This window comes from Rattus norvegicus, chromosome 9 (genome assembly GCF_021556685.1).
Source record: "Rattus norvegicus strain SHRSP/BbbUtx chromosome 9, alternate assembly SHRSP_T2T, whole genome shotgun sequence".
In the NCBI taxonomy this organism is placed as follows: domain Eukaryota; kingdom Metazoa; phylum Chordata; class Mammalia; order Rodentia; family Muridae; genus Rattus; species Rattus norvegicus.
This window is the reverse complement of record NC_141542.1, coordinates 32,243,758-32,257,111: the sequence shown is the minus strand read 5'-3', so window position 1 is coordinate 32,257,111 and position 13,354 is coordinate 32,243,758. Positions and strand designations below refer to the sequence as shown.

General features: G+C 44.3%; 1 protein-coding gene across 3 annotated transcripts in view; it reads left to right on the top strand.

Moving 5' to 3' along the window:
* Rcan2 (regulator of calcineurin 2) overlaps positions 1–13,354 on the top strand; it is a 215,545-nt gene that overhangs the window by 123,448 nt on the left and 78,743 nt on the right. Inside the window, exon 1 of one of the 3 annotated variants that reach the window (XM_087564568.1) lies at positions 7,517–7,798. Coding sequence (XP_087420694.1) covers positions 7,712–7,798 — 87 coding nt within the window. The 5' untranslated portion in view covers positions 7,517–7,711. 3 annotated transcript variants of the gene reach the window in all.

The window sequence follows — 13,354 nt, the reverse complement described above, 5'->3', positions numbered from 1 at the left end:
TTTCTGATGGATTACTTTGATGAAACACAGCTTATAGGAGAAAGGGCTTATTTTAGCTTACAATTTCACAGAGATGGTGTCCGTCACTTCCGAGAAGGCGTGGCAGCAGAAAGAGAAGGCCAGTTTGGCAGTCAGGTAGCAAAGAGATCACATTATCCACAAACAGGAAGTGGAGGAATAGAACAGGAAGTCCCGAGAGGCCACTGAACCTCCAAGCCAGGAGCCAGGGCCTGACTCTCTATCAAGGCTCTCCCTCCTAAAGGGACATAACCTCGCCAAACACCCCCACCAACTGGAGACCAAGCGTTCAACCCGTGAGCCCCTAGGGGGAGGAGGCATTCTGTGTGCATATGACAATCATGCATGTCCTTTAGCTGTTGGGTGATTGTATGAAAATCAATGAGCTTTACCATCGGAGTCATCTCCCAGCCCTAAGACCAGGGGCTCTTAATAGCTGTTTCCTCCAGCTTCCCTTATATTACTCCGATGGTACTTTGTCTACCATAAATGGACTACAAAATCCTTAAAACATGTAAACGTAAGGTGCATGATCATTTGATAATATCAGCAAATCAGTGTTCCCAAATTTTGACATTTGTTCTGAAATTGTTGGTGGGAGAATTTTTTCCCCAAATTAATTTTTTTATTTCAAATCAGGGTTGGTTATTGATTGATTGATTGATTGATTGATTGCAATGTACTTCAAGCTGATAGAGTTGTTTAAATCTTCTTTTATCTCTAACATTAGAAGGTAGGGGAGGTCTACAGTTATCTTCAAAAAACTATTTCCAGCACCTCCCCCAACACTCTCTCTTACTGTTGGCAGAAATTTGTTTAGACAAATAGTTCAAGGCAACCATTGATCTGCCATTATGATCACTTCTTATGCATTGAATTAGACACTAATTTTGTTTATTAAAAATTCGCCTTCATATTTGAAAGTCCTTTTTTATATTGCTGTGAGTAAAAATGCAAGTTGATTATTTAACCTCTTTTCTGGTTTTGATTTTAAATACATTGCTCCATCATATTTCAGCTACCATTGTTTCTGGTGCCAGTCATCCTTCTTATAATTGTGATGTAGAAGGAAGGGAACACAGACATATGGCAAGTAAGTTTCAACATGAGGACCCTATATTGAACTTGGAATTATAAGTCTAAGCATATATATATATACATATATATATAATCTAAGCATATATATCATTATAATATATATCATTTTCAAAATAAATATATTTTGACATTACCTAGCTCTGCCCAGTAGACAGGCTCACAAAGAATTTCCAGTGCAGTGCAAAGAAAATCTTAAAGTGTGTTGATTGTGATTTTAAAATATTTTGAAGTACCTAGGAAATACTAGGACTCCTTGGAGAAATGCCTGACTCCCTTATCTGGGGCAGGAAATGAACAAGACTGGAACATCTTGTCATACCAGAAGGCAAGGCACTCCCTCAAAGACTGCTGGCATCTGTAAGAAGGACTCTGGAGACAGCTTCATTAGACTCCCAACAGCCAAAGTTGGGCTGTGTGGACACCAGTGAGATCAAATTGCAATAGAATGGAGGCTACTGAGACCATTTAATCCATGAGTCTATATAGAGTCTAAAACTATCCATGATCTTTGGAGCTAATAGAGGAGTAGACCCTGGAATACACGGAAATACATACAAGGAGGAGTGCATAAGGAGGTCTTAGCATTGAGACTGAAGGCCACTAACATTGCAGAGTCAGGCTCCTGCTAAGAGCAGCATCTACCAAGGTTTATGAAGGAATCTTCCCAAACCTAGGTTTCTTATAGCTCTGGGCGTAACACACAGAACCTATAGGGAATAGAGAAACTCACCATGTGGCAATGCATATAGTTCTAGCAATACAATCTGGATGGAGAGAATTCTAAAATACATATCGTGGTTTCACCATCAACACAATGCAAGGAAGAGGGAAAAGAGGACTGGAAGAAAACTGGAGACAGTGTGACAAAAGAGGCATGAGAGATAATAATTTGGATCTTGGTTTAAATATGCCAAGAGTTACAGAGAGGGGAAAGGAGGGGAAACAGGAGCAGGAGGGGATATGAAGAGGAAGAGTGGAAGGAGAGATTAAGGGAAAAGGAAAGTGAGGGAGGAGAGGAAGGGACCCTAGAATCTGCCTTACAATAAGTCCTCAAGAGATACTAATACTGTTGGTCCAGAGACATTGCTCAGAGACTCGGATGCAACATCAAACCGGAGTCAGGTGTTCTTGCTCCTGGGCAGTGAGAACACTGCTATTGTGTTCTTTCTACTTCCAAATAGATTTGAAACTCTCTCTATTTACAAAGAAACTTTAGGAGTGCAAGTTGACACAAATGGGGAGCTCACCTTTTTAATGAGAGCTTCTGTGTTCATTAACCAAACAGATGTGGCATCTGCTTCCAAGGCCATGTCTGGCTTGAAGGGGTATAGCTTTTCTTGCCCTGTTGGCCTGAGCATGCCAGTTCAGCTGTCTGTCCATTAACTAAGCCTCCTGGACAGAGGCTGCAGAAGAGTATGCTTTCTAAGATGCCTGTGTCATCCCGTGTCCTGCTTCTCCCTATGGATCTTGGAAGAACAGTGACTTGGGTGAATTCCAGGAGCTTCTGGCAGCTTCCACTGGAAAGAACCCTCCTAAAGAGAGCTGTGTCCTATCTCAGCTGTTCGAGATTGGAAGATGTGCAAATTCACATGTGCGCATGCTCATCCCCCTGCTGGGTGGGGTTCTTCTGCTCACCTCTAGGTGTCAATACATGTGTTTACCTACTTATTTGAACATTTGTTAGGTTATCTCTCAAAGGTCAGGTATTCATTCAAACCCTGGAAATCATACACCACAGAAATTAGAAACCCTACAAATCAGATAAAAAAAAAAAAAACAGAACTTTTAGACATTTACCTGTATGCTTCTATTGGTACGAAATATTTTCATTTTATTTTTAATTTAGTGTGCATGCCTTTGTGCTTGTGTGTGTGTGTGTGTGTGTGTGTGTGTGTGTGTGTGTGTTATGGGATGGTGTATTTATCTACATGTAGACACCTGGAAGTCGTGGGTTGATATCCAGTACCATCTTCTAACACTTACCACCTTACTTTTTGAGGCAAAGTCTCTTGTTGAACCGGAAGCTTGCCATTTTCATTAGATTGGCATCTGCAGGCTTCTGGGATCTCCGTCTTGTTGCCTCCCAACACCTGGGTTACAGATGCACGCTGTGACACCTAGATTTCATGGGGATGCTGGAGATCTGACCTCGGGTCTTTACATTTGTGGTGCAAACTCTTTACCCACTGAGCCAGCTACTCCCCCCAAAACTGTGAAATATTGAAATAAGGTATGGCATGGAACGTGAAAACATACACCTCTTACACCTTATTCGGCCTCTTAAGTGGATGCCAATTGTATTCAAAACCCCTTCTTGTTTTGGGATATACTTTATATCTTAGGTGTATTGATATATCTGCAGACCCTTTGACCTTTTCAGAAATTTTGCCTAGCACTCTCTCTTAGTCACTGTTCTATTGCTGTGAAGAGACACCATGACCAAAGCAACTCCTAGAAAAGAAGGCGTTTAATTGGGGACTTGCTCCCAGTTTCAGAAGTTCATTATTACCACTGCAGGGAAGCATGGTAGGACACATGGCCCTGGAGCAGTAGGTGAGAGCTACAGTCTAATCTGCAGGCTGAGGGAGAGGAGTGAGAGGAACGAGAGAGAGGGGAAGGGGAGGGAAAGAGAGGGAGAGAGGGGGAGAGAATTATACTCCTTATATATTGAAGTATATAAGCATAAGGGTGATCATGATTTCTCATTAATTTATTTACTTATTGACTTTACATCCCGATCCCAGCCACCCCCTCTCCTCCTGGTCTCCCTCACACAGCTTCTCCCCTATACCCCTCCCTTTCTCCTCTAAGGAGGGGAGATCCCTGGGTAACACCTCACCCTGGAACATCAAGTCACTACAGGACTAGGTGTATCCTTTCACTGAGGCCAGACAAAACTGTTTACTTAGGAGAATGGGATCCACAAACAGACAACAGATTTAGGGACAGCCCTCGTCCAGCTCCCCATGAAGACCAAGCTATACATCTGCTACATATATGCGGGGGTGATGGGGCTAGGTCCAGCCCATGCTTGCTGTTTGGTTGGTGGTTAAGTATCTGGAAGCCCCAAAGGCCCAGGTTAGTTGACTCTGTTGTTGGTCTTCCTGTGGAGCTCCTATTCCCACTGGTTCCTCATTCCTTCTCCAACTCTTCCGTAAGACTCCCTAAGCTCTGTCTAACCTTCGGCTGTGGGTCTCTGCATATGTCTTGGTCAGCTGCTGGGTGGTGTTAAGCTGGGCTCCTGTCTGTGAGCATAACAGAGTATCATTAACAGTGTCAGGGATGATTGGTTCTTGCCCATGTGGGTCTCAAGTTGGGCCGGTCATCAGTTGGCCAGTCCCTGCTCCATCTCTGTCCCTCTACATTTTGTAGGCAGGCCATATTGGGGTTGAAGGGTGTGTGGCTGGGTTGGTATTTTTATCTTTCCACTGGGAGTCCTGCTACACTACAGGAGGAGGCCACTTCAGGATCCATATCTAAGAGTCTCAGCTAGAGTCATCCTCAGAAACTCCCAGGTCTTATAGATGCTTCACGCCATCTACAGTTTCCAGTGTCTCTCCCCTGCTCTCCCTACATCTGATCTCCTCCCCTCCCCTTCCCCTTTCCCACCCATTTGCCTCCCTCAATCCACCTTGGATGTGTATTTTGTTTCCCCTTCTGGTCAGATTCAAGCCTCCTCCCTTGGGCCCTCGTTATTTGGCCTCTTTGGGTCTGTGGTTAGTACCATGTTTATCCTGTACTTTATGGCAAATATCCACTTAAAAGTGAGTACATACCATTCATGTCCTTTCGGGTCTGGCTACTTCACTCCGGAGATTTTCTGGTTCCATCTATTTGCTGGCAAATTCCATGATGTCCCTGTTTTTAACAGCTGAGTAGTATTTCGTTGTATAAATGAGCCACTTTAAAAAAAAAATCTCTTCATTTGAGAGACATCTGGGTTGCTTCCCTTTTCTGGCTATTTACAAATAAAGCTGCTATGAGCATAGTTGAGCATGTGTCCTTGTGGGATGGGGGAGCATCTTTTGGGTGTATGCCCAGGAGTGGTATAGCTGGGTCTTGAGGTAGAACTATTCCCATTTTTTTAAAGAGACCGCCAACTGGAATTCCAGAGTGGTTGTACAGGTTTGCACTCCCACCAGCAATGGAGGGGTGTTCCCCTATCTCCACATCCTTGCCAGCCTGTGCTGTCCCTTGAGTTTTTGATCTTAGCCATTCTGATGGGTATAAAGTGGAATCTCAGAGTCATTTTGATTCCCACTTCATGGGGGCCATTCTTATTCAAACCACAAACTCCATGGCTGACCAGTCAAGCACTAAGAGACTCAAGGTTTTGCAGCATCAGTCTCTGCCTTCCCTGTTTACTTCAGATCTAACTTTCCATAAAGCTAAGCCATGCCTTCTTCTTTCCTTTTCCTGTGGGTATTTCCAGTCACCTGTCTCTGAGCTGGGGAACTCACCTCGCTTGCCAGTCTGCCAAAGTCTTACCAGTATGTGGAGGTCAGAGAACAGGGCTGATCTTAGTTCTTGGTACTCATTTTTTTTTATCTTTACCTGGCATCTAACTAGCATTCAGCATCCATCTCTCCTCCTCCAACGCTCACTGGTTTTTGGACCACTTCACCATCATCACTATTGCTTGGTGCAAGCATCTCTCTGTTATATTTTAAGCCCCTAGATGATGAGAAAACTTTGCTTCTTTTTTTTTTATCTTTAAGAACATCTGGTACAGAATATTTTACAAAGTCATCCTCAGAAAGTGTTTTTTGAGTTTTCTCTGAATACATGATGGCATATTTCCCACAATGCCTGGACACCATGTAATATCTCTCTCTCTCTCTCTCTCTCTCTCTCTCTCTCTCTCTCTCTCTCTCTCTCTCTCTCTGTGTGTGTCTGTGTGTGTGTCTTTCTCTTCTCTCTCTCTCTCCCTCCCTCCCTCCTTCCCTCCTCTTTCTCTCTCTCTCTCTGTCTCTCTCTCTCTCTCTCTCTCTCTCTCTCTCTCTCTCTCTCACACACACACACACACACACACACACACACACACACACACACAGGAGGTGCTCTTTCCCAATATCTACTTGTAGAAGAATTACCTTTAATGTGGAAAAAAGCCTGATTAAAAGGAATTCTGGCATTCAGAGGTAATCCAGTGTAGATCAATCACAAAATGTAAAACATCACATCCACCTTTCTCATCTGTGAGGAAAATCAGAATAATTTCTCTAGTCATGTACTGAAAAGGCACAAGTCTGTTCTAAACCATGATACTTGGCTGGCCACTAGAAAGGCAGCTGCCTTTCTACTTGGGATAAATCCTGTGAGGGTGTTGTTGTGCTCTCTTGAGACCTGTGCGATAAATGGTGCAGATTAAACCCATCTTAGATTTTTTTTTTCCTTTACGAACTCCCACTGTGAGCAAGACAAAAGGCTATTCCCACTTGATTGATTTAGTCATTACACATGTAACATGCTCTGTGTCAGGCACTCTGCAAAGCACAAGATAGCCACAGCCTTGCGCTTTAGGGCTTCACAGTCAGGACAAAGAGAAAGCAAGGGTAAGTGTCCCTTCAAAGTCTCAGGCAAAGCAGAGCCAGGAGGCTGTGACAATGACCCACATGAGTGAATTTGCCCATTAGACCCTGCCATCTGTCCCTGTGTGTCTCACCTACTGCAACCCCTTTCCACTGACTGCCTTTGGTCTGAATGACCTTGGAGACAGCTCGAAACGCTGAGCTGAGGAGGGTGCATTTGCGTTCCTGGTCTGCACTTACTGTTCTTCAAATAGAATTTGCACAAACCTCTAATTTTCCCCTTTTCCCCAGCAGCCTAACTCAGTGACTGACGGCCAGCTCCTTACCCCCCCCCCCCGACTAAGGGATTTCTCTTCAGCCCATGTCTGGCATGCATTCGGGCACCCAGAACATGTGAGGCTGCGCTGAGTGGCATGGAGCAAATTAGCAGCGCCCGGGCAAGCTGCGAAATGCCCCAACTTCCTGCTTATCGTCCCAGGCAGAAAGCTGTCAAACCTTAACCTAGGAAGGCTCCTGTGTCCAGCAGCTCTCCCCTCTCAAAGCGGAACCTCTACTGTCAGACACTCCCCCTCCCCGCTTTTTGCAGACATAAGCTGAAACAGCTCCAGTGACTCAGTTCCTCACGAATGCTGCCTGAATTGATTTAGTCCGAGTTCAGATTTAGCACGTAATCACGTTCAATTTGCTTTGCTGCACCGCCTAGAGATAAAAGGCTGAGTGCATGTGTTTGTGTGTCTGTGTGTGTGTGTGTGTGTGTGTGTGTGTGTGTGTGTGTGTGTGTGTTGGAGGGGGGAGCAGCTTCAGCTTGTGTCGGCCTCTGTGATGATGTCATTGGCATGAGAGAGAGAGAGAGAGCCTGGTGCTTCTTTACTCTGCTGTGCTGCCTCAGAAGCTGCTTGCAGCGGCAGCAGGCTCCAGGTGGCTGAGTCTCCAACCAGCACCGCACCGCACCCCACCTCCCCCCCAGAAGCAGGGCAGTACCAGGACAGTATCCATCCAGAGGAGTCTCTTCACTCCCAACTCTGAGGCTGCCTAACTCTTCGCTGAGAATTCCGAAGAGGGGAATGCCAGCCCCTAGCATGGACTGTGATGTTTCCACTCTGGTCGCCTGTGTGGTGGATGTGGAGGTCTTTACCAATCAGGAGGTTAAGGTATGCAGCCACAGTGTTCGCTTTCTTTGCTGCTGTTCCGGGGGCTACTTGTCAGAGCTTTCTCTAGGGTAGGGGAAGTAGGACTTGGGTTAATCATTGGCAGTTTTATTGTTTGTACCCAGGAAGACAAGTGAAAGCGCATGGTGATGCTAGCTGGAATAAGTTAGAGGGGACCAGCGTGCTGTATTAGAATGCGATTGGATATCTCACGGTCAGCTTATTCTCATCTGTGTTAAGTGATCTGTGGTCATCTCTTTCCCGGGAGACATGTTTTCCTATTCTCTTCACGGTATCTCCACCGAGCTGGGTGATTTGTAGGTCCTGAGTACTGAGAGGGGGTTTCAATCACTGATGAAGGGGAGGATGTACACACAGTCACCAGGACATTGAGGATGTCCTGACAATAGGACAATACCCGTTCACGACATGTCCCCTACATACCCTGGGATGTGTGATCCTCGGACTGAACAAAAGCCGTTCTGCTGCAGTCAGTCTCCGGGGCGTAGAAATCTGAAGTCCAAGAGCAGCGTTTAAAGTTGCTTTTGTCAGGTGCAAAAGCGGGCGAGCCGCTTCCTCCTCGCACCGCTTTCCTCGTCCGTGAGGAAAGTTCATGCAGAAATCCACCTTTCCACCCTGAGGTGCAGAGTCTCACTCACTGGTCCCTGCTGGGCAGCAGTTGTGTCTGTTGTGGGCAACCGTCCTCTCATCACCATGATTCTCTTGGGGATTTTTTTTTCCAATTTGATTTTTCTGTTGTGAAAAGGGTTCTGTGCTTGTAAAATAAGAATCTTTCTTTCTCAGGTTCTGAAAAAGGACAAGTCAAGCTTCTTATTTATGAACAAGGGGTAAGGGGGAGGTAAATGGAAGGAGGGAGGGAGGGAGGGAGGGAGAGAGCACACGGTAGCTTATGCTGAAGCAGGAGGGAGAAAGGGAAGATTGTGTCATACAGTCAAAGATCATCAACCTCTAACCCTTACTTCCTGAAGCCCTGGATTCTTTAATACCGCGAGCTCAGGTGACAGGTTGGAGTCTCACGTGTAGAGATTAATATGTCACCAACCCCACACATGGTTGTACCACTCCAGGCTGCAGTTCCACACACTCTTTGGGAATGAAGCCAGTCTTCTTTCTGGCTTGCTATTCCTCAAATCTGAAGCACACGTTTCTGTATTTACTAATCCTTATTCCAGTATAAGTTCAACTCTGTACCACCTGTCATAGGAAGGGTTGAAGAATTTGAACAGAAATGTCTGGGGTTGCCTGTCATTGTCTCCTGAATGGAAATGTGTGTAAAGGACACAATTCCTCCGGTTTTATCTGCCGTGAGCATTCTAAGAGGACAGAGGTCACAAAAACCCCTCTAGGTTAAGGTTAGAACTAGCTTAAAATCTACTGTGGGTTACTAGCTAGAGTCCCCCTCCAGCACTGCTGGATCAGCAAGGAAAGTAAAATGCCAAGGCTCCCTGTGTCCTCACCAGGTTGTTTGTTTGGTGGGTTTTGTTTTGTTTTGTTTTGTTTGTGTCTTCACTATAACCTGTCCCAGAAATCTCAGTAAAGGTAATCTCAACTCTTTAAAGTTCATAAAGCAACAGGGAAGAAAACAGCTACTTATTAGAAACCTATAGTAAACTAGATGCTATACCTATCTATAAAAGAGGGATTTCAAATATACACACATCTACTGCATGTCTCTATGATGGGGAAAGAAAATAACCACTCATTCAGTATTTCCTAGAGACAGAGATTGTCCTATGGAGTTAAAGGGACACCAAGTTCTTAAGGGCTGGCTGAATTAGAGCATTTGGGGATAGTTTTGTGGAGAGGCTGGCAGGTTTATACCACACCTAGTCAAGTGACTCAACTTGTTTAACGGCAAACAATGGTATCAGAGGGGAGATGGTGAGAATGGATGTTCACAAAGCAGAACAAGCTTTCTTCAGAACCGTGGAATTTGGAGACATGGCCCGCATTCTCTTTCCTCCAATATCTCCGAGCCACATGGTTTTGTTTATTGTGGAGAAGCTCCTGGTTTTATGTCTCAGTTGACTTATCTGGAATGTGGGGGCAGTAATCCCCCCTATATTGGCTTATCCAGAGAAATGAAGAATTGTGGAAATGTGAAAAAAAATTGAATACAGTCCTTAACTTGTATTCGCTGGTCATTAAATGTGAGCTGTCCCTGTCATCCTGACCATCCTTTCCAACATTCTCTGAAAGACAGGAGACTCTAATAAACAACTCCAGCATAGTAGTCAGGGATAATTCAGAACAAAGACTGTGCTCTCCCCACACACGCCCACTGAGACACACACAAACACACACAACCTAGCCATCAAGAATACATGGGGGGTTGGGGATTTAGCTCAGTGGTAGAGCGCTTGCCTAGCAAGCGCAAGGTCCTGGGTTCGGTCCCCAGCCCCGAAAAAAAGAAAAGAAAAAAAAAAAGAATACATGGGTTGCTATTTCAGATGTGTGGTCATTTAATTGGTAGCGGTGACATCCTCATCAAGTCAAGATCTGTATTGTGTTTACTAAAAGAAAAGGAAAAATCAAATAAAAATGAGACATAAAAAATCTAGGATATCATCACTATGGCTTATTAGATGTTGTCTTAGAAAATTCAAATATAAAATTTTAGGTGCCAAAAACTTTCCGAGCCCATATTTACTGTTTATACCTAGAGGCTAATGATAGATAATAGTAGAGTTGGGAATTCCATTCTTCAAGGCCTTTGCCACCTGACGCTGTTGAGACTGGAGAGAGAACTCAGTGATTAGAGTGTACTGCTCTTAGAGTGAGCCAGTTCCCAGCAACCATATTGGATTGGATGCTGTTGCCCATATTACAACCTTCTGTAACTCCAACTCCAAGGAATCCTACTCCTGTCTGGACATTTGGACACCTGTAATCATGTGCACGTGTGCACATGCATATACAAACACGCAGTCAAAATTAAATAAAGACAAGCTGGAGAGACGATTCAGCAGTTAATAGAATAAAACAGTCTTCCCCCCAACACACATACACACAATTAAAAATAAAATAAATAGGGGCTCGAGAGATGGTTCGGTTCAATTCCCAATACCCACTTGGAAGCTCATAAATATCCATAATTTTAGTTTCAGGGCATCCAGCATCCTGTTTTGTCCTGCCTGCGTACCTAACGCACCGCATACCTGCAAGCATAACTAGCAGGCACATAAAGTAATACAATAAATTTTGAAAACAATGTAAACCTTAAAAAACACATTTGATGTCAATGATAACAGAGTTCTACATCCAGGCTTTCATGGTTTTGTAGCTCTCTATGGAGTCCCTATAGGAAAAGTGCCATGGTAAGGAGATGGGCATCCTTTGCAAGGATGGTGGTTTATGGGAGTGAAAGGTAGCCTGTGCACATACTCTCTCTCATGGTGACTTAGCAAGCCACCCCAGCCTGGGTTTTAGCTGGGTACACAGGAGAGCCTTCAGACTTCAATCTGCTAACATTTTTCAAAGCTGCTAGAGTGGCATTATAGCAGAAAATTGGGCTGTGATCAGCAGCCATATTCATTCTCATCTCTAGAAGTCGTCACTCGAGAGAAAATGTTCTGATAAATTGGTATGTGTGTACATGTGTGTATGGGGGGGTGTGATTTCCTCGAATAGTCTTCTCCTCTCTGAAAATAGCCATGCCACCTTATCAGGAGCCAACGCTCTTTTTAAAAAGTGAAAAGGGTAATAATTAAATTTGCTGTTCACTGTCCTTTGGGTTCTTAAGCTGGATTGAACATTGCTAACTCTGAAAGGTTTTAAAAATATATTGATGAGACCCAGGCCCTGTGCCCAGAACTTCTTCTATATTAGGTATGAATGGAACCCGAGTATAGACCATCATGTTACGCCAGTCTCTTGTCTCTTCTAGTCATAAATTGGTACATCAAGGTCAGCCAGCAGTTGCCTCTGCTGGAGTGCTTTGATCTACATCCGCCAAGCCAAGACTTAAACTATGCAAGTTTTGTCTTCAACCTGTCAGGGATGTCAAGGCTGGTCCCCAAACTGTTCGACCAGCTTAGCACATCTGGAGTTTATGTTTCCTCTGGGCAGAGACAGTAAACACTCCTGTAGGAACACTGCTAGAAGTGGTGGGTGGGCAGCATTCTCAAAGCTTTGGTAACAACTCTCTATAGTGTTCTGCTCTCTCAGGGAGGGAGGAAGGGAAGGGATGCCTTCTCTTTAGGATAGGAAGGTTCTGGTCCTTCCCTAGACATCCACCGCTGCCTCTTTAGACATCCGGATTAAAGTCAGAAATCTCACAGAGTTCCCATTTACTAACCTGAGCCAAAAAAGAAACTTGGCATGTATCATAGGAAATGTAGAAGTTTTAAAGGACATTTAGGCCTGGAATGTTTGCTGTGCCTGTTCATTTAAGAACTCGTGGATAAATTGTTGGTGCCCAGACAGTGTTCTCAGCAGTAAAGGATGGGCAAGGCGTCCCTGTCTTCGGAGAGTTCACATTCTCATGTGGGAGGCAGACAGTAAATTAGTATTGTGAAGAATGAACAGCACTGGGATAAAACAGCTTCTGTTGAATCCATAGACAATGGAAACATCTCTGGGGAGGTGGCACCGTATTAACTGTCATTAAAAGAAGTTGCTTAGAAAGCCATGTATAGGTCTTGGACAAACTCATTTCAGGTAGAGGGAATAGGAGGTTCAAAAAAGCAGCTTCATCTGTTGCTTTGACCCAGCCCACATTTAACCTCTTGGCAACCTTCATCAGGAATCTGCAGAAGTGTGTTTATACACATGTCTGAGCATCCCATGAGTGCAAAGCACATGGAGGTCAGAGAAGGCACAGATCCCCTGGCACTGGACTCATAAACAGTTACGAGCCAGCATTCTCATGCTGGGAATTGAAGCCAGCTTGCTTCTAGAAGAGTAGCAAGTGCTTTTAACCACTGAGCCATCTCTCCAGCCCCTATAATAATTCCTTAGCTATGACTAAAATTTAAAAGAGCCAAGGCGTTTCTCTTTCTTGTTGTATTTTTATTTTGTACAAACTCATAATAATTGTGGATATTTATGCAATATTGTGACATGTATTTATATTATAAGATGCTAAATTCAGGTTCCCTGGCATATCCACCCTGTTATATTCTAATCCTTTATTCATAAGAAATATTCAGATTTTGCTAGATATTTCAAGGCTGTATGTTCAAGGGAACACACACACCTGTCTTCTCTAACTGTAAGACGGGGTGTATTGGCCATCCTCTCTCCATGTTCCCATGAAACCTCAGGTAACTAACTACTTTTCCACCAAGAGCTCATGAGCTTTCATGGGATAACCCAATTTTAGATTCCTTGAATGTGCAAGTTTGTTTGTGTGATGGCTGTCTTCTGTTTCACTTACTCCCCATTTAACAGAATGCCTCTAAAAACACCTGTGTTGTCGCCAACGATTATGTCTTAAGGTCACTCATGAGTCTTCCATTTGCTTCTCTGCCTTTGAGCATTTCCCAGTATTTCCCCAATCCAGGTGACCTTGGATATGTCTCTTAACCATCCTGGGTG